This window comes from Lagopus leucura, unplaced genomic scaffold, assembly GCF_019238085.1.
Source record: "Lagopus leucura isolate 7727_CA_CO unplaced genomic scaffold, USGS_WTPT01 Super-Scaffold_100073, whole genome shotgun sequence".
Lineage (NCBI taxonomy): Eukaryota > Metazoa > Chordata > Aves > Galliformes > Phasianidae > Lagopus > Lagopus leucura.
The window spans coordinates 468,575-488,181 of record NW_024962314.1 but is presented as its reverse complement, the minus strand read 5'-3'; the positions used below and the strand labels follow the sequence as shown (position 1 = coordinate 488,181).

Genomic DNA, 19,607 nt, shown 5'->3' with positions numbered 1-19,607 from the left:
GTGGGGTAGAAAGGATTGTGATCACTTCAGAGACCATCCTCGCTTCCCACACCAACAGAGCACGAACTGCAGCACAGCACGAGCAGACGCAGCTCAGCTCAGCGCTCTGTGCAGCTGGGAAAGGATCACCTGTGCAAAAATGTGCGTGTGCTGCAGGTCGGATGGCTTCCTATTTATCATGCTCAAAGACAGCGAGCGAAGGCTGAGAGCTGGGCTGAAGCCAAAGGCAAAGACCAGAATGTGGATGATCCTGCTGTGATTGCTTATCGCTCTGCTTGATTCTTGGCTTACAGAAAGCAGGCTCCTCGGTTCAGCTGTACTTGCCTTCAATTAAAGGGTTTTGTGCCTGCAACACTCAGGGAAATCAGGATGCCCAAAGCATGCACAATGTACCAAGCCAGGAGGTGCGGCGCTGCTTCAGAGTAAAGAAGCTTCTGTGACCTTCAAGGAAAATTGCTGTGTTAAGTTGGGACCTCAGGCACTTGGCATTGAAATCAGTTCAGTGCAAATGCTAATTTTCTTTCTCCTTCCTCAGCCAAGTTGCTGCTGTATCTCCAGTCAAACCCTGCAGTCACTCAGGAAAATGCTGTACTGCTGTGTCACCTTCCCAAGGGCTGCAGGAGCCCCTCCAGCACCACGGAGCTCCCTGCCATCACCAGTTTCACCATGCTCCTCTCCCCTTCTTGGCAGCTTCACCAGCAGCAGCTCAACTTATGGAAGGAACAAAGCTGGTAACCTCAGCTTGGGCTGAACTACACAGCATTGCTGTCACAGCAACCCAGGACCTTCCTGTGACATTGCTGTGCCTCCTCTTCCCAAGGAGTCAGCTGCTCCCAAACTGCTCTGGACTCAGTGCCAGCCAAAGAGCAAACAGCTGCAGGTGAGCCCTGATGGACTGGTTCCATTCAGATGCTGGGAAGAATCCCAGTGACTGCAGTATGACTCAGAACCCAACACCATGGCATGGCTGGGATTCCCCTTGCTGCTCTCCACCTTATAGGGAACTGGTGGATTTGCTTAAATTGCTCTTTCTGATGCTGCTCAATAGCTATTCAATTAGCAAAAGTAGCAGGAATGCAAGCATAGCCAGTACTAAGAGATTTGTTTTCCTGGCACTACTGACTCAGGATTAATGCAGGGACTAATACAGATGTTCTGCAGAGGTTATCTCATTCTACACAAGCAAAGCTGGGCTGCATCCTGCTTTAAGATGTGATGTAAGTGGACGTGGAAAGCCTGCCTTCCTTCTGGACTTCCATTGTCAGAGCCTTCACACTTGTTTGCATGTCACAGCACAGTCAGGTGCTCAACACATGCTCGAGTTTTTGCAAAGCCTGGTGGGGTGGAAACCCAGCAGTGCCTCAGAAGAGACACTTTCAAATTTCACATCTATTTATTCCACTAACAAAAGGCTGCTTGGGTCTGCAGAAAGAGGCAGCATCACTCCCAAGGAGCTGAGCTCGTTCTCAGGCAGACCACGGGCTGCTGCAGCCATGTGCTGCCTCCTGCATGGCCAGCAGCTTCAGGGTAACACAGGAACACACCAGACTTCACGTGCTGCTTTTCCCACAGCACCTTCTCAGCTCCCATCCACCTGCAGCTCCCGGCTCCCCCAACCAGAGAAGCTGTGGCTGTGTCCAGCAGTCCCTGCAGGCATCTTCTCTCATTAATTGCTTTCTGAACCAATAGAAGTGCTCAAAACCAACAGGCCACTAGAGGACACCAATTTGTCTTTTTACTCCATGGACTGAGCTGGTTTGTGCAGAGATCTGCAGGGCTAAAGCAATGCCACAGAGTGCTCCTGCCCGTGCTTTCTCTTGGAGGCTGCATTTCTGTAACGATAGGAAAGTCCCTCCGGAGTTCACGGTTGCCACTTGCTGAAAGGAGGAAGGATTTGGAATCCAGGCACCCTCAGCCCTTGGTTGCTCCCCTTTGAGCACATCCACATTCATTTTGTCCTCTTTGAAAGACCAAGAGAGCCTTTGCAGCAAGACTCCACCAAATTGTTGAGACTTATTGCAGTAGAAGACGCAGCAAAAGCCAATCTATCCTTTCAAAGGTGTATGCCTGGTAAAGATATGAAGCTTGAAATAGAAGCACAAAGCGGGAACCACCTTGAGGGTGGCAGGAATCATTTCCATCAGCGCACCGCTGACATCCCCAGGTCCTGCCTTGTCAGAGCGACGCGGTCCCACCTGGATCATCCTCAGAGGGGAGGGAAGCACAGCACGCAGGACCAGAGGGCCGTTCTGTGAGGACAAGCATTCAAGTGCAGCATAAAATCACGGAACGCTGCAGGATCACTGTGAAGCTGTAGGTGCACCCAGGTGGCAAACGCTGCATCTGCACTGCGGTGCTCCCTGCCAGCCGCGGGGCTCCGTCCCAGCAGGGCCACGGGAGGGGAAGGCAGGGAGCAGTCGGTGGGTGGGCTGGGAACAGCAAGCCATGCTGGACTTGGGAGCAAATTCCTCTTTGCTGAGATCCATTCCAGCCTGACTTACTGACGCAGCCTTCCACAAACATGCTGTAGGACAGAAATGCAATCACTGTGTGCTCTGTGCTGGCCAGTGCGCGTGATCTCAAAAGCCAGCTTTGTCTTCTTACCCATCTGGAGGGAGCCACAACGGCTTCGCTTGGGCTGCAGACTATCCAGCAAACTGAAACTCATGGATGCCACAGGTTAGTCTCAGAAAGCATTTGGGGAGAATAGCCTTCACAGTTCTCAGGGCAAACAACATAACAGGTAGAACACATGGTGCGATTCGATGGATGCTAACAGAGGGCTCAACACTACTCCATGTTTGGAGAACACAGCCATTAAAGCAAGGCCTGGATGCACAACGGAAGGCACTCAGAGGTGATATGAGCCCCTTCCCATGTATATCTTTAATATCCTACTCCTGGGTGACAGTCCCAACAGACGTTAATACAAAGCATCAAAATCATAATAGAGGGAACAGATTATTCCCTACCTTCATCTCCTCCTCCATTTCAGAGAGTTTCCGCTCCAGGGCTCGCTTCTCCTGTTTACAGGGATTCATAACAGAGACGGTCAGAGGTGTTTACAAGAAAAACAAAGCGTGTTCTCTTTTAAAGAAAAGCAAAAGTCTTGCATTTCTATGGGAGCCATCACCAAAAAGCACCTCAGAGCACTGCACAGCGAGGAGCAGAGCAGACGGACGTGGCAGCAGGCCGTGTGCTGGGGCCCATTTTGCCCCTACACGTGAGGTGGAGCACAGCTCTCAGGTCCATTCCAACCTGACCTCAGGGTCAGTTAAGACTCAGCCAGACACCACAGCTTAACTTATTGCAACAAATCCGACTGCTTGTTAGGAGGACGGAACGTTCAATCCATCAGATTTCAAGAGTAATCACAAGGATGGACACCCAGCCCGTGCTTTGTCTTGTTTCTCCCTCCCTCCTGAAAGTTCTTATTTATAAGGATCAATAACATTTTAAAGCATAAAGGACTGACAGCCCTGTAGGACTGTGCAATACAATCTGCTGCTCTGTCGCTTCCTATAATGAAAGAAGGAAGTCAGAACATGGCTGATCTGCAAAGAGAGCAGAAAAGTCTCAGGCACAAAAAGGTCAGAACACAATTATAGCCGTGCACTGCTCTGCAAGGCAATAATGTAACATCTTTTAATTAACACTTTCCTTCCAGAAATTAGTATGCCCTGTAGAGCAGCACAAGGCAAAGACAGAACCCAGAAGAAAGCAGACACACATACCCTTTTCTCCATCTCCAGCATGCTGGACCGGTCAGAAGTTTTCTCCTGTTTCTGCTATGTAATTAAAAATAGAAAGCTATTAAAATGGAGAGGCATTCACACGATGCTGTACAAAGGCTGGACAGCCCACAGATGCACTTGCCCAGAGAAGCAGCAGTCCTCAGAGAATCACACACACCACACTGCTTTCTGTGCGATGTGACACCAGTCTCCCCTGCAGCAGCTTCCCTCCTGAGCGCTGCATCCCTCCCTCACCACAGATGTGTTGGCATGGCACGGGGCAGCGCTCGCTTTGCCCAGCAGAGGAGCAGCTTTTGGCCTTACCTGGGCTGCCTTTTCCAACTTGGATTTGATGTCAGCCAGCTCGAGCTGCGCTTCTTGCAGTTTTGACTTCAGCTTTTGATTTTCAGACAGGGCGCTTTCGTACAACTGAAATGCAAACGTTTCAATTGACAGGGCTGCTCTTCAGCCACTGTGCTCCAAACAGACACTTTTCACACAGCCTTTGCCTCACACACACCTGGCAGCCCGTGTTACTGATTTCAAGGATTGCATTGAAAGCTTCAGAGCTTTTAGAACAAATAATTCTGGAGTGTCCTAGCAGCACAAAATGATTCAGCTGGGGGTGCACGCTGCGGCCATGCTGGTAGCATTCAAGGTCAGCCTTTTCTTCTCCTTTAAAATCCCTCCCCCATCTCTCCAGCCCGATCCCTCACTCCCTGTTCCCCAGGGGGTCCCTTCACCCCCTGTCCTGTTTTAGCCCTCTGTAGAACTGACGCGTTCGAGAACAGCGAGCATCATTCCCAAAGGCAATGGAAACAGACAATGCTCCAAAGACAGTCGGTGCAGCTTCCGAGGTGCAGCCAGTGACAACATTACATACAGAAACCCCACCTTTTTGTAGTCCCTGTTGCTCTCCTCTTCTGCCCTGCTGCTGAGGGCTGCTAGGCGGTTCTCTCTGCGGCTGTAGGCACTGGAGCGGCTGGAGGCACGGTCGCTGTAGGAGTCACTGGTGGCAGGGGCTGTAGCTGCTTCCAACCTGCAAGGCAAAGACGCAGCACTGTGGAGCAGCTGCAACGCAGGGAATGCCAGTGTGACACAAAGGCGAGCAGAGCCCCGTGCTGAACCAACTGGGAACAGCCCAGCGGATATCAGCCCAAACCCCAGCGGGCAGCAACGTCCCATGCACTGCTGGGATCCCACCTTCACGGTGGGAATGGGCTCCATGCAATGGGATGTCGAAGGTTTTGATCTGCTCATGGCTGCTGGGTGACTGGAGGAGCAAAGGAAGAAAGCAGAGCGGCCCAACAGCTGAGCTGGGCTGAGAACCCACTGGTCAGAGCCAAGGGACGGCTCGTGCCATTGATGTGAAGGAGGGGAACCCCCAGAGCTGTGCAAAAATGGGACACAGAAAAAAGTCTTAAATCTAAAATATTAAATCGGAAAAAAAAAACCCCCGAGAAACAAAGTTCTTACCTGGAAAGTCGTTCATGCTGAAGGAAAGAGGGGAAAAAAAAAAAGAAAAAAAGGGAATTAATGACCAATGAACTAACAGTGCAGCCCCAGCAGCACGTTGCTCCCACCCAGCACACACAGCCTGCTCCAAACTGCGACCCAGCGACTGCTGCAGAGCCTTCTCAACTGCTTCTGCTCCTCTGAAGCGTTTCAGATTTCATTTCCTTCACAAACCCAAAACCTACACAGCCTTGGCTTTTAAATCCTCGCGTCCAGAACTGAAGCCCATTCCTGGGCCCCAAACTCATCTATTGTTTCCCTTTCACATCAAATAGCCTTGCTGGCTTTGATCGCTGCCCACCTTTTCTCCACGGCCAAATACCCACAAGGAAGGAGAGCTTTGCAGGGTGAGAGGAGCTCAGCAGGAGCCGTGGGGAGGCTGAGGAGCTCTCAGCCCCACAGAGCCTGGGGCACGTCGGGCTCTTCCTTCCCCACCTGCATTCCCATCACAGCAGAGCAATGCCCAGCTCTGCCTTCGCTGCAGCCGCTGGTGCTCTTAAAGCACACTGACCTGGGCCAGAGGGGATTACAGGAGTTTTGCTTGGTGCTGCCGTGTCCTGCGGGGCCAACTGTGGTAAACCACAGCTTGTAGTGGAGATCTCTGCACCGGGCAGTTTTCTCCTACAAATGCCAAAGTCAAACAGAACAGCACGGGCTCCTGTGGGATGCACTGCTCCCATCCTCGGCTCCCCCCCATGAGCTCCTCTGTGCATGGGTGCATTGAGCACAAGGGCTGTGCTCAGCCTGCACCACAGCAGGAACACAACAACACGGCAGGTATTGCAAGTCACCACATTTCTAATTCCTCCAACCCCAACACAACCCCCGTCTTCTGCTCAAGAAGGAAACCACCCCACACAGCCCTCTGTCACAGGAACTGTGGGGCCTTGGCCAGGACAAAGGAACTGAACCAAAGCTGAAGCCTCACAGCTGGAGAGCACATTCAGCTGGAGCTGCTAAATCCAAAGCCCAAACCCTGCCATCAGTTGGCATGTCCTCCCCAGGGCTGTGCCTGCAGGGGCTCCATCCGGCTGAGCACAGGGCTGCAGCAGAACCACGGCAGCAGCTCCAGCCCTGTGCTACAGCCTGAATGTCCCGAGCTGGAAGGGGCCCACAGGGAACTGCATCCTTCCCCAGCCTTTCACCTGCAGCCGCCTCCCAGCGCGGTGCTGCAGTGAAGTGGTGCTTCTGAGACACAGATGATACCATATAAAGGCCGGGTCTGGAGAGCAGAGGCTGAACAGAACTCTGCAGCCACTGCTGGCAACGGCCCCGCTGTGATGGAATCACAAACCAGCTTCCATCAGAGGATCGCTCCTCCTCTCGCTATTACTGTCAGGGAAGGAAGGGATGTTTCTTTTGTTTTAGATCAGTTTCTGTCTCAGCCTCTTCTTGAGGTCTGCACACAGGCTATGCTGGTACCCCAAGGACCAGCTTTCTCCGTTCTGCTTTTAAAACGATGACAGAAGAGAGGAGCCATCTCCACCAGGCCCAGCTCCCTTCCAGCCCAGCCCTACCCTGCATTCGGCCACAGCACCCTCAGAAACCTCCAGCTGCAGCTGGGCTGTCCTCCCTGCAATCACTGCTTCTCTGCTCAAACAACCAAATGCCATTTAAATGGCAGCAGCATCACCTGCCGTGCTGCCCGAGGGAGCAGAGCACTGCATGCCCTGAGCTCAGCGCCGCAGCCTCAGCCTCCATCACTCCCTGAAGGAGCAGAGGGCAGCAGCAGCTGAGCCCACCAAGCAGAGCCCTCCTGGCTGAAAAGCACACGGCCTGGTAGGGTTCAAGCAGTGCTGAGAACCAGCCGTACCGACTCTACGAATGCACCATCGTATTTTCCACGTTTTTTTTTCCCACTGGTAACATGGAGCTGCTCTGTCAGCATCGCCCCCAGTGCTGCGTTTCCCCAGAGATCCGAAGCTCCAACAAGAACCAGCAGCAGCCACGGGAACACGGGGCTGTGCCATGAGCCTCCCCAGCTAAACAGGGTCAGGGCGGGGGGAGGAGGGCCCCAGGGAGCAGCACGGCTGCCCTGGTTCTGAAAGCAGCGTGCAGCCAGGCAGGACCTGCAGCCCGGGACGTGAGCGCTGATGGCTGGTAAAGGAAAACTTCGACACGCAGAGCAGCGCTGCAGGGAGCGCCGCCAGGTTTCTGGTCAGCATCAGTGCTCAGAGCTCTCGCAGCAGGAGGATGGGAGTGGGGTTTGCATGTGCACCCCGACCTACAGCCACACACCTCGGGTCACATCCTTCCTCCTGGCTGTGGGATGGCAGCATAGTGCTGGGGTGGCACCGCTTGGCTACTGCTGCCAGCTCCCCTGGGCTGGGGTAGAGCTGGCTGAACCCCACAGTGCTGCAGAACACAGGGCATGGGAGGAAACAGCTCCCATGGGAGCAAACAGCATATGGAATCATACAGAGGTTTGGGTTGGAAGGGACCTTACCACCATTTAGTTCCAACCCCCGGCTCCAGGCAGGGACACCTCACAGCACGCCGGGTTGCTCCAAGCCGATGCTGTGCAGTGCAGGAACGCTGCAGGGTTTGGGTTTTGGATGGAGGAAGGCAGGAGTTTTCCCTTCAAAATACACAAATTCTCACAGCTGTTTGAAGTTCAGTAAGGTAAAATTAAAACCAAACTCCTCGCAGAAGGTTTGGCTGAAATGAAGCCCTGAAATGCAGCGCCAAGAGGGGCTCAGCCTTCTGCCAAGGCAGACACTGCCCCATTGCTTCCAGATGCATTCTTCTGCTGCTCACACCTGACCCAGCACAGGCAGAACAAGTCCACTATTTACATTTCCACCCCCAAAAAAAAGATGCTGTTGGAAAATTTCATGGTTCTTTATCTCCCATTGGCCAACCTCGGGAAAGTCTGCACTATTTTAAGATAGCTCCCAAGGAATTCATTTTGGTGCTTTGTTTCAGGGATCTGATCACCCCCATGATCAACCGCCACTTCGCAGGATCCCAGGGCACAGCCACAGCCCCAATTCCCCCCCCAAACCCACACAGAAAGCCCCAACAACTCCTCCAACGGTGTTGGCAGCCATCCTCCTGCTGCAGACTGCTCTGTCTGCTCCCAGCCCACTGCAGGTTTGCTGCTCTGCTGCACGGCTGCTGCAGGAGGGTCAGCCCCTGTGCACGGCGTGCAGCTGGCAGGGAGCGTGGGGCTGCACTGCAAGAGCTGTGGGGAGGAGCAGGGATGGGTTTGGTGCATGGTGCAGCTTGCAGTTGGACCTGCGGGCTGGGCACAACCAGTGCTCAGGAAGTTTGGTTTTCCAAAGGGTGCAGAAGAATTACAAGGTCTGTTTTGAACTCTGCTTCTCTGAGGTCATTGCCTCGCTGGGAAAGCTGCTGTGCTGACCCAGCGCTGCGGCTCAGCTCCCCGCCAGCTCCAGCCTGGTGATGGATGCTGCTGCCTTCCGCCCGGGCTGCACCGCTGCGAATGCAAGGATCACAAATCCCACTGCCATGATTGATAACACAGCCAAACCACCTCCATCTAACCCCCAACTCCCCAAAGCCTTACGCAAAGCATGTTTTCACAAACGATAAATCAAAAAGCTTTGCTTAAGAAAAACTGCTGTTACTGAAGCATAATATTAAAAGCCCATCAGAGCTGGAATAGCAGCCTTGGCTGCTGCCTGCAACACATTGCATTGCTTATGGCACGAAACAAACACGCAGCTGGGGGGGGCTGACAGCAGCAGCACCTCCATGGCCCCAGCACAGGCAGCTCCCCTGTGCTCCCCCCACCCCCTGCCTCAGTTCCCCACTCCTCCGTGGCCCCTCGGCTCAGCCCCAGCTGCACTTCATTACTGCTGGCTCTGGGGGATAGAGCTCACTGTGTAAAGCACTGAGCTGGATTGTAGTTTAATTTAGGAGAGGCCACAACTCAGAAACCTGGGTCTGCTGCTCTGATTCCTTTTTTTTTTTTTCCCTTCTTTTCGAAAGGATCAAGTTTTATTGCTGAAAAACTTCATTTTGCAAAGCACTCCAGACATGAGGAAATCAAAGCTGAAGGGCCAAGTGACTGAGAGGAGGAGATTGCTGCTCCCAAACTTCTTAATGCCATGGGGCTGCAGGCAGCAGCTCCTCCCCTGCCCTGCACACACTGCTGGGCATTCCCAGGTGTTATCATGGTGTGTTTAAATATCTATTTGGTGCCCCAGTTGCAGCTGCTAAAACCAACCTGTCCTGTTGCAGCCACGTAGCATTTCTGTGACAACTGCATGGGCACAGGGAGTGCTTGCATGGAAAAGCCATTAGGAATGCTGAGGTATGCTGGGCTGTCTGCACTGCACGGAGCATCCTGTGCTGTCAGTTAAAGCTGTTGATGCTGCCTCCCTCTCTCCTCATTTGTTTCTGTCTAAAACAGCTCCGGAGCTGCTGCCAGAGGTGATCTGAGCCCAAACCTGCCCGAGGATGTCAGCTCCAAAGCTTTGCTTCTTCAGGAGTGACCTCAGCTACAGGGGGTTACTAAAAAGAACTGACAAGTCCGTGTAAAAAAACAAAACCAATCCAAGAAGCAGACCAAGCTGACCTGAGGTCAGCACTCCGCATCTGTCATCAGGGGCAGCTCCAAGGACGGGGCAGCACCTCCAGGGTGGGAGCCAGCACAGATGTGCCTGGAGCTGCACAGGTCCAACTGCAGTGCCCAGAGGCAGTGGGGCAGACTGAGCCCTGCCAGCTTTGTTTGCTATGGGTTCGTGTTCCTCTTATGGAAAACAAAGCTATAATGGGCTCCTGCCACTGCAGTAAACACTGGTTTGCAATTCAGAGGTTAGAGTGGTTTTCTGCCTCTGGCTTCCATCCGCTCTCCCCTTCCACCCATTCCCATCCCACAGCACCTCCCCGTCCCCCCCCAGGCTGAGCCCAGATCAGATCTCCTCCTCCTCACCCCTTCTGCACACCGGGCTCCCCCTGCAGCACTGGGCAATCCCACAACAGCACTGCGATCCCAGGCATCCTCTCCCCATCTGCTGACCTGGATCCCTCTGTGGAGCAGCACAGAGCAGGCGCTGGAGGGGAAGGGCAGGAGCCGTGCACACCGTGCTGGTGTTGCACCGCGTGCCTCCAGCTATGGGAGCAGCCAGATCCTGATGGGATTTCAACACATGGGGAACATCATCCCACCCTGCCATGCACAGCACCCTGCAGGAGCCCTCCCAGGGCAGAAACGACTTATTTTGGTAATATGGACATGCAGTGGGGCCACGTCTGCCTAGAAAATGCCACAGGGTTGCAGCATGGCCTCAGCCAGCAGCCTGTGGACACTGAAGAGCTGCCACACTCCCTGCTTGCCTTTGGCTTGAATCAATGGCTTGATTCCTAGGAAAGGAGGAGAGCTGAGAAAGTTTCACTACAGAGCCACAGCCGGGGTGTAACACTTCACATGGGTCACTGCATGCACCAGGGCTCCTGCTATGGACATAAGGGTGGTTGGAGCTGCCCAGCCCTGAGGACGACTGCATGCTCCCAATGCATTTCCAGATATGGGCATTTACAGAGGAAACAAACAAAACACAACAAAAAGAAGAGCAACAAACAGAACCCAGAAGGATTTCTTGCTGATATCCATCTAAGGAACAGGACGCCTGAGAAACAACCAGCGATCGGAGCAGCAATAAACAAACCAGGCAGTGGAAGGAGCACAGCCTGAGGTTAATTGCCTTAAAGTTCAAGTTTCGGTATCCTACGTTTTTGCTGGCTAAGGGGAGAGGACAGCAGTTTCTGCAAACACTGTGTAATGAGCCAGCAGTGCAGACACGAGGAGAAGAATGTCTGGAAACAACCGGCCTGACCCCGCTCCCATGCAAGCAGCATCACTTTTATCACCAGCAGGATGAGCCCAGGCTGCTCAGTGCAGACCAGGAAGATAAAGGTTCCTGGAGAACTGTTTGCAGAGCACTTGTTATCCCCTCAAGCTGTGCAGCACAGCAAATGATTTGTGCAGCTCTGCCTAATGCCAGAGTACAGCGGGCACCTCTAATAACTGCAGCCATGCTCAAGTGGTCACAGTGCCGTTCAGCAGAGTGAGAAGGGGCCACGAGGTGCTCCCCCCCATTGCCAGGTGGGGCTGTGATGGCAGCAGGAGCTCCAGAGGCACCCGAACATCCCCAGAAAGTGCAACAGTGCATCGGCAGCACTGCCTGAGGGTGGGGGTTCACCATCCCTGGAGGTGTTGAAGGGCAGACGCAGTACTGAGGGATGTGGTTCGGTGGTGCTACTGAAGGTTGGTGGACGGTTGGATCAGACGACCTCAGGGCTTTTTCCCAACCCTACTGGTTCTATGACACAAGAAGTGTCAGGCACTGGGAGGTGCTGACCCTGCAATGGCCCATGGAGCTGCTCACACACCAACACACTGCACAGCTTCCTCGTGTGCCTTCTGCTCGAGCCCTCCCCTATGGTGCTGTTATATTCCAGGTATTGCCCTTCTTAGAGCGTGCAATAACTCACTGCAAAGTGCTCACCCTTCTCATTGTTAAAGGCAGAAAAAAAAGCACGTGTGGTTTTATCCTAACAGCCAACAAGGAAGGCTATGAGCAGCAGGGCAAAGGCAGGGCCAAGGGCATGCCACAGGAAGCTGCTCTGCAAATGGCATCAGAATGCAGCTGTCTGCCCAAGGAACAAGCCCTTCTTTGGGCTGCCTGCTGCTCCAGGAGGTTTCCATGCCTCCCTTCACTGCCTGCCCAGCTGGGATCGTTCAGCATGCACAGCTCTGCTGGGATCGATCGGAACCGGATGGAAATAGGAAAGGCTCCAAGATATCACATTCCCACCTGTTTTATTAAGGCTGCTGCAAGGGCTGCCAATATTGTGGGCATGGGAGCAGAGGGGAAACACACAAAAAATACCATGGCACAATCCCATAGGAAAGTACACTTAATTATTGCTTTTGCTCACGGCAGAATTACATTATCTTGGAGAAGGAATTAACTCGGAGACTTTGTTTCAGCTAGAAGCAAATCCTGCCAAAGCATCGGCTGCTTCCACAGCCCTGACACGCCAGTGTGTCCTGCACCCACTGTTACCACTGCTGCAGGCTCCCAGGAGCTGCAGGCACAGTGGGGTCAGCTGCCATGGGACCCAGCTCACAGGGGGTGACCCCAAAACCCCAGGGATGCCCCAGGCAGCACCACTGCTACTGCCCCACAGAGGGGCAAACACCCCCTGCACAACCAGCACCATGCTGCTTCCAGACCAGGAGCAATGGAGCAGACCATGCAAACACCTGATCTGAGCGAACCTCAGTGCTCAGATTAAGGCAATGCTTGCATCTAAAATCAATCTGCCTTTTTTCAGGCTCACTCCTCCAGTAGTGAATGGACTTCCTTGGCTCCAAGGACCTTCCAAGACTCCTTGGCTGCAAAGAAGCTGCCCATACCCTGATGGGGATGCAGGGGTCCACACAGCCTCCCCCGGCCAACACCAGCACTCTTACAGCCTTCCCACTCCCAAAACACCTCCACACAGCAGCACACGCCGCCATCCTGCCCTGCTGCTCCTCCTGGTGCAGGTGGTTCTCTTTTATTTTTCTACTGCTGGAGTTACTAAACCAGACCACAGCTCCCAGCTGGATGCCGGCAGCATCGCAGCGCTGATGGAAGCGCACAGCTTAACAAGCTGCTCAGGCTTTGCCTCATTTTCCTCGCAGACATAACCTATGGAGAGAGATGTCTGTGCCCGCTGTGAGCGCAGGGCAGGGGAACACCATCACAGCAGCTCCCCGCAGCACCGGTGCCAATCAGCACCGCTCCAGGAACCTGCAGCCTTTCCAACCTGTTGCTGCAGTCACCTTCCCGACTTTCACTTCACCCCACGCTCCTTCCAAAGCAAACCACAGCCACGGCAATCCCAGGGCATTCCACCAACCCCAGCGGGCCGCCCTGAGCACAGAAAGGAAAAGCTGCTTACTCTGAGCGTCTTTGCAATCGGGGAAGGAGAGGACGGGGGTGAATCTGACTGGGACTTCCTGCTCCGTGTGTAATCCTTGCTCCTGGTGAACAGAGACGACATGGCCCTGCAGGCTGGGTCACCGCAGAGCAATAAAGCTGTGCTCTCCCGTCGCTGGGCAGGTCCTCCTCCCAAGGTCAGAACAAACTAATTAAACTATTCACAGCTCTGGTAATTAAACCCTGCTGGTTAAGGTGTACAATTTTAGGCATTAATCTGCTGCAGGGGGAGCTGAGGCTCCGAAAGGTTCCTCGTCTGAGCAGAAGAGGCGGCGTCCGCAGTGCCCACGCAGGGACATCTCCTGTCCGGAGCTGCAGGACCAGGGGCTCTCCTTCCCAAAGCTGCTCAGGAAAGGTCTCCCAGCTCAGTGGGAAGAGGAGGAGAAACAGCCGAGGTCTCTAGACCAGACGCTTTTCCAAAGAGTAAAAAAAAACAAACCCAAACCACCACCAAAAACCTGTTGTACTCCGGCACGCTGCTGCCAGCTCTCTGCCGTGGCTGCGCCGAGCCGCATGCTTTAAGAGAAACCCGAAAGCATAAATCAGGAACAAACACGGGTTTGGAAAGGGGCAGGCCAGCTGAAGTTGTGTTTTGTTCCGTCCTCCTCCTCCGGGCGCCGTTCCCCACGCGCACGCTGCTCCTTCCCGCCCCGCTGCCGCTGACATTCCAGATCCTTACTCTTGCAGCCAGGAATGCTGGAGGGCGGCCAGCAGCTGCGATTCACTTTCAGCTTGGGATTTGAGCTGCCACTTGTAGGGGAGAAATGGGGGGAAAAAAAGAGAAGGTGGGGGAGAAAGTAAAAACTTCCAAGCTTCCAAGGCCTGGCAGCTGAGAGTGGAGGTCGGAGGGTTTGCGCTGTGCAGGGCTGAGCAGCCACCAGCCTGAGCACGCATTTCACAGCTGTGACAAAGGGAGATCTTGTAAAGGACACGGAGCACTTCATACCATTAAAGGGAGGAACGCATTCATGCAGCACAACAGGATTTTTGTTGTTTGCTCAGAAGCCTGAGCAGCAAGAAGGCGACAGGGAACTTGTGCAATGAAATGAGCTTTGGGGATGGAGGAGGAGGGGAGAGAGCACGGAGGGCAGGGAGAAGGGTGGGGAGCGCACACACCTCTCAGTAAACTTCAGGGCACTCTGCTGAGCAGAACATCCTGCTCCCTGCCAGCAGTGCAGCACTGCAAAGGCAAGAGAATGGCTTGCAGTGCCAGCTGAGCAGGCACACAGCGTTCAGCTGCAAGAAGCACAGGGAATGTGCCCTGCAATGCACTGCATTGATGTAACAGCTTCACACGCTAAGCAGAATCTAGGAGTCAAACAGCAGCTGTAAGGTGCACAGTTCTGCCATTCCTCACTGGGAGGGCATTGGCTCAACTACCTGTGCTGAAATGGATCAGCATCGGTGCTGTGGTGGCACACAGAGACACTGAGACTGACCCAGACCTGTTCACAGCCCCCAAAGCAGCCACTGAACACCAGTGTGCTGGAGCCTGCCCACCCGCAGCCATGTGCTGCTCCAGCCCTGCAGGTCGCTTTATCATGGAATAATCCAGAGTAAGTGCAACAAACCATCCATATGAAGTACTTTTAAATATCACATACCTGTTAGCCTTAAATATTGCATTTCTTTGCACAATGCTTGGTAATTGTGCACTTGTAGTAATGCACACAATTTGGGAAGGGCTCCTGGGATGCAGCCACATGGCTGACTCCCACCATTCAGCATTGCCATGACCAGGAGAAGCAACACAGCATCACTGATGACCACAGAGTGGGGAATGCGCCTGCTGGATTCCCCTTCTCTGGCAAAGTCACTTTGAGGTCAGGTTTCCACTCGATGCTTCACCACAAGGAAGGAGATTCTTCCTCTACTGACTGCAGGAAGGAAAAAAACTTTGGAGAGGTCTAAATCTGCCTGGAAATATTTCTGCATTCCCTTTTAAAAGTATGGAGATGAAGCCCAGACACACGAGAAGCAGTGACAGGCGCCCTGCTGCTCAAGGAGGCCATGCAGGACCTTGATCTTCGCAGCCTGCATCTGTCGTGCTCATCACCCAGCCCTCCCTGCAGCACAGAGCAGTGACAGCACAACAGTTTGGACACTGAAGGCACATCTGTAGGACCTGCACACATGGGTCGGCCTTCCTAGCAACAACAGCCATGGAGAAAGCTGAGGGACTCCATTCTCTGCCTCAGCGCTCAGTGGCAGTCAGGCTCTCCATATCTCACATCCTTGAAGCTCTGGGCAGGAGGTGGGGAGAAAAATCCCCCCACTGTAAGAAGAGCGGATTGGAGAGCAGCTGATGGGGCTGAACGTGCACAGGGCTGGATGGAATCCACCCCAGGGCCCTGAGCTGCTGACGGGCTGCCATGCTGCTGCCCTCCACATCCCAGAGCTGCGGCTGTCAGATGAAGCCAACAGTGGCTGGAAATGAAGAACCATGGCTCCTGGTCCTGGGAGCAGTGCTCCTCAACATCGTTCCTGATGACACACCGTGAGACCGAGTGCATCCTCAGCATGTCTGCATAAGACACCGAGCTGAACAGCACAGCTGACACAACAGAAGGAAGGAGACGCCATCCAAGAGGAGCTGGGCAAGCTTGAAAGTGGCAACGAGGTGATTTCTACAGTCCCTTCCAACCCAACCCATTCCATGATCCTGCAATTCCTTCACACCAGGCTCTGTTTCTGAGGTTTCAAAACATCAGTAACTGAAACTGGGCTAACTCGTGTGGCAACCTCAGTCCCAATTACAAGGCTGACAAAGCCCAGCTTAGTCATGAGGCAGAGCTGAACAGCCCCACACCACAGCTTTGTGCATCCCTCCGGTCCTCCAGGACCCACTGCTGTGTTTCTGCGGGGAGGGGCAGCAGTGCTGAGCACAGAACTCACAGCCTGAGCCTCAAAGCAAAGCAAAACCTGAGCTTTCTATTCCCCACTAATTAAAAGTTAATTAGTCATCCAGTGCAGATGCCTCACAGATTGACAAAACGCATCCTGGTGGACAATAACTCACTTTACAGAGATGGGGTAGCACGAGGAATAGCATCCTTATTAGGCAGGAGAGAGACAGCAAACGAGATGCAATATGGCAAAACATGCCGGGCTCCATCCTCACCTCAACAAAGGTGCCTAGCTGACACTTCATGCTGCCTCATACAGCTCACTTTCAAGTTCTCCCCTGTGTAAGTATGAAACCCGACCTTCCTTTGCAGCTCTCTCGTCCTCACATCCCAGTGCTTGTAACATTCAAGGTTGTGGTTTAGCTGTGACTGCTGCTGTCTGCTAAGGATATTCCTCAGTATGCAACGCCAGCCCGTCCTGCACCATCGATGTGGTGCTGCTTATTTTGTCAGAGAATATCTGTACAGCCACCAAACAGAGACACAACGCATCCAACCCCACCCCCAAAGCCCCCAGCCACCTTTCCTGAGCGCTGCGACATCACATCACAAAGCCCACAAAGCCATGACCTGCTGCCCAGGCAGTCGCTTCAGCCTGAACTCTATTTACAGGCAACATTATCTCGAATTCCTCCTCCTCCATGAGCACTGCAGCACAAGTACCTTCTGTCTTGGGGCAGTGGTGGTCAGATCACTTTTCAGATACTTTTCCTTTGGAAAGGCCACCTGTGTTCCTCCCCAAACAGACCCTATTGCTGTAACTGGAGAGGAAGACCAGTATACAAGATGATGTATCAGAAAGAGGATGAATTCAAACATCCCCTTTACCTGCGTTGGAAGTCTTCACCTATGCAACGCTGGGCTGACGAAGTAGATTTAAGCAGCAGAGCGCCTTCATAAAGGGCATCAGAATGGGAAACAAAGGCAGATTTGCCGCCAGAGCTGCAGAGTGCTGTGAGCCCACAGTGAGCCCTGCAGGAACGCAGGAGCCCTCCTGGGAGAGCACAATTCTAATAAAACCTGAAGGATGAGGGAGAGCGGATGGCATTTTTGGAGCAAATCATCCCAAGCCAATCTCCTGAAAGTCCTGGCCGTCATTTTCCACCTCAGGTTTACCACGCTTTCCTGACCGCTGCTGAATTACTTCTCATCCAGCTGACTTCTCTTTCATTTGCAGCCAAACCTCCCTCTCTCCCCCAGGCAGAGATGCATTGAGGAGCGCGTTTGCTTCCCCAAATGAGAGCATTTACAGAGCTGACAGAGGGGCTGAGCTGAAGACAGCGCTGGGACCACAACACCAGGATGCTCCCCACACTGCACACCTGGCCGGGTCACCTCGAGTCCATCTGCAACACCAACCACAGGCAGCAGCAGCCCTGTGCACCAGCACACATCGTGCTGAGCAGGAGGGAAGGCTCCAGCATCAGTCTGTCCTGGAGCAGCACTTCTGGGCACGACTCCAGTCCTGGTGCAAACAGCGCAGGCACCGCTGGACCCCTGGACTTTTTGTTATTTGCTGCTCAATCACAGAACTTCACAGCCTCCACTTCTGGATTTGGCACCTGCAGGAGGAGAGCGAGCTGCACGTTTGGTGCTGCTCCAGCCCAGGGAAATGCTGGAATCCAGACTGCATATTTCATGTAATACTTCATCATTCTGAAGCCACATTCATTCTTGTGACACCTCTCCAAAGAAACAGAGTGAACTCCACTGTCCTGTCCTCTTATACGCCGTAAGAGAATTGTTAGGGCTCTAGATAGCCTGTAAAAAAACAAAACAACCAAACCCTGTCCATGGCAGGGGGCTGGAACCCAATGGTCCTTGAGGTCCCTTCCAACCCAACCCATCCTGTGATCCTTTCAACTCAAACCATGCTATGATTCTATGAAAACAAACAAACAAAAAAACCCACCCCAAAACAGAAAAACTCAGTTTAAACACAAAATACCCATTAAGTATTGAACTATTGATGTAAGCTAGACAGAACAGATTCTGGACTGAATTTCCAATTGCTTTTCTGTTACCGAGTTGGCATGCAAAGCTAAGATCCATAGTGCAGGGCACCTCCCTCTCAAAACAAGAATCCAAGCAACGTTTACACTATGGCCAAAATCTGAATGCATTCTTTCATGCCATCCACCTCAGGCCATCCTAAAGTCTTCCCACACACAAAGCATCAAACAATTACTTTCTTCCCTGGAAGAATCTCACACGCCTTGCATCTGCCTTCTGCTACACCCACATGCTTGGGTTACGAGCGCTGCTGTTTGTGATGCAGCACCTGTGGCCCAGCCCAGCGTTGCTCTGACAGCTCAGGGCACTGCTTGAACACCTGGGGTGCTGCAGATGGAAGGTTGCAACAGCAGCAACCATCACAGCTCGGTACGAGGGCACTGCTGTGCTGCCCTGCTGTGTGGATCTCACGGTCAGAAGCACTGATGGGATGTGGGGATGGAGTTAACCTGCACGGAGCAGCCCGAATCCTGCTGGCACTGCTGCCCTCACTTCTTGATTCTCTGCATCCCACGCCCGTTGTGCAATGAGATTCTGCCAGCAGAGAAGCTGTTTGTTTCAGTGCTCGGTGAGCTGGTCTGAAATTAGCAGTGCTGGTAACCAGCCCAGGAGATGTGATGAAAAGCCTGTCTTCAAGGCTGCAACACAAGCCTTGTTTCTTGCACGGCCAGCTCTGGGTTCCCCACGAGCTGCAATCCAGGCTGCAGACACTGCAAATGCAGAGCAGTGCTGTTATGTGGGACAGCACAGGGTCAGAGCTGCACACGCTGTAACACCAACCTGCTGTTATCAGGGATGATGAAAAGTTGACTGAAAAATACCTGCTATACAAAAAACACTTTAAAACACTGTAAATAAATCACTGTAGAATTACATGCAAGCTTTAACAGGCTCAGTTACAGCTTCACAGGGTTTATTTAGGACTGGAAAAGCCAGCAATGGTTCTGTTCGGCAGCAGAAGGCTGAAGGGCTGTAGCAAAGAAACTATTGGTCAGGCAATAAGCTCTGTTGTAAACGTGATGTAAAGGCACTGCAGCACTTTGCCATAAATGGAATACAAACTGTGGGAGTGAGCAGCTCTCCTCTGCAGTGCACTGAGCAGGATTCCCAGGAGCAGACCTGGCACTATGTCTCACGGATACGAAGCAGAAGGAGAGGATCTTCCTCCCCTCCCAAACGCCGCTGCCATTCTATAACGGTACACTCAGCACCGTACGTGACTCTGCTTTCTATTCCCATCACTAAATTTACCACAAAAATGCTGGAAGCTGAACCCATTAGGCTTACCTGGATTAGCATTAAGCTGCAGCAGAAGATAATTTTAGTGTGGGCTGAGAATGGCACATTTTATATTTAAAACTTGAGAATCCTCTTGCCTTCTCACAAATATAGAAAATGAAAAGCAGTGGTTAAAGCGTTAAAAGAAGCACCATTGTGAGCACAGAAACCTCATTTTAGCACCTACAGGCACACAGGAGATG

General features: G+C 53.0%; 1 protein-coding gene across 10 annotated transcripts in view; it reads right to left on the bottom strand.

The window, feature by feature from the left end:
- PPP1R12B (protein phosphatase 1 regulatory subunit 12B) overlaps positions 1-19,607 on the bottom strand; it is an 84,472-nt gene that overhangs the window by 7,816 nt on the left and 57,049 nt on the right. For 6 of the 10 annotated variants that reach the window (XM_042887106.1, XM_042887115.1, XM_042887105.1 and 3 more), the window contains 5 exons: positions 5,211-5,227; positions 4,629-4,773; positions 4,059-4,163; positions 3,735-3,788; positions 2,973-3,023 (listed from right to left, as the gene is read on the bottom strand). In XM_042887106.1, the coding sequence (XP_042743040.1) occupies positions 2,973-3,023; positions 3,735-3,788; positions 4,059-4,163; positions 4,629-4,773; positions 5,211-5,227 (372 nt within the window). Of the gene's footprint in view, positions 1-1,713; positions 2,525-2,604; positions 2,658-2,972; positions 3,024-3,734; positions 3,789-4,058; positions 4,164-4,628; positions 4,774-5,210; positions 5,228-13,169; positions 13,754-19,607 lie in introns of those variants that run through there. The other 4 variants (XM_042887107.1, XM_042887109.1, XM_042887108.1 and 1 more) reach the window with 3 other exon arrangements.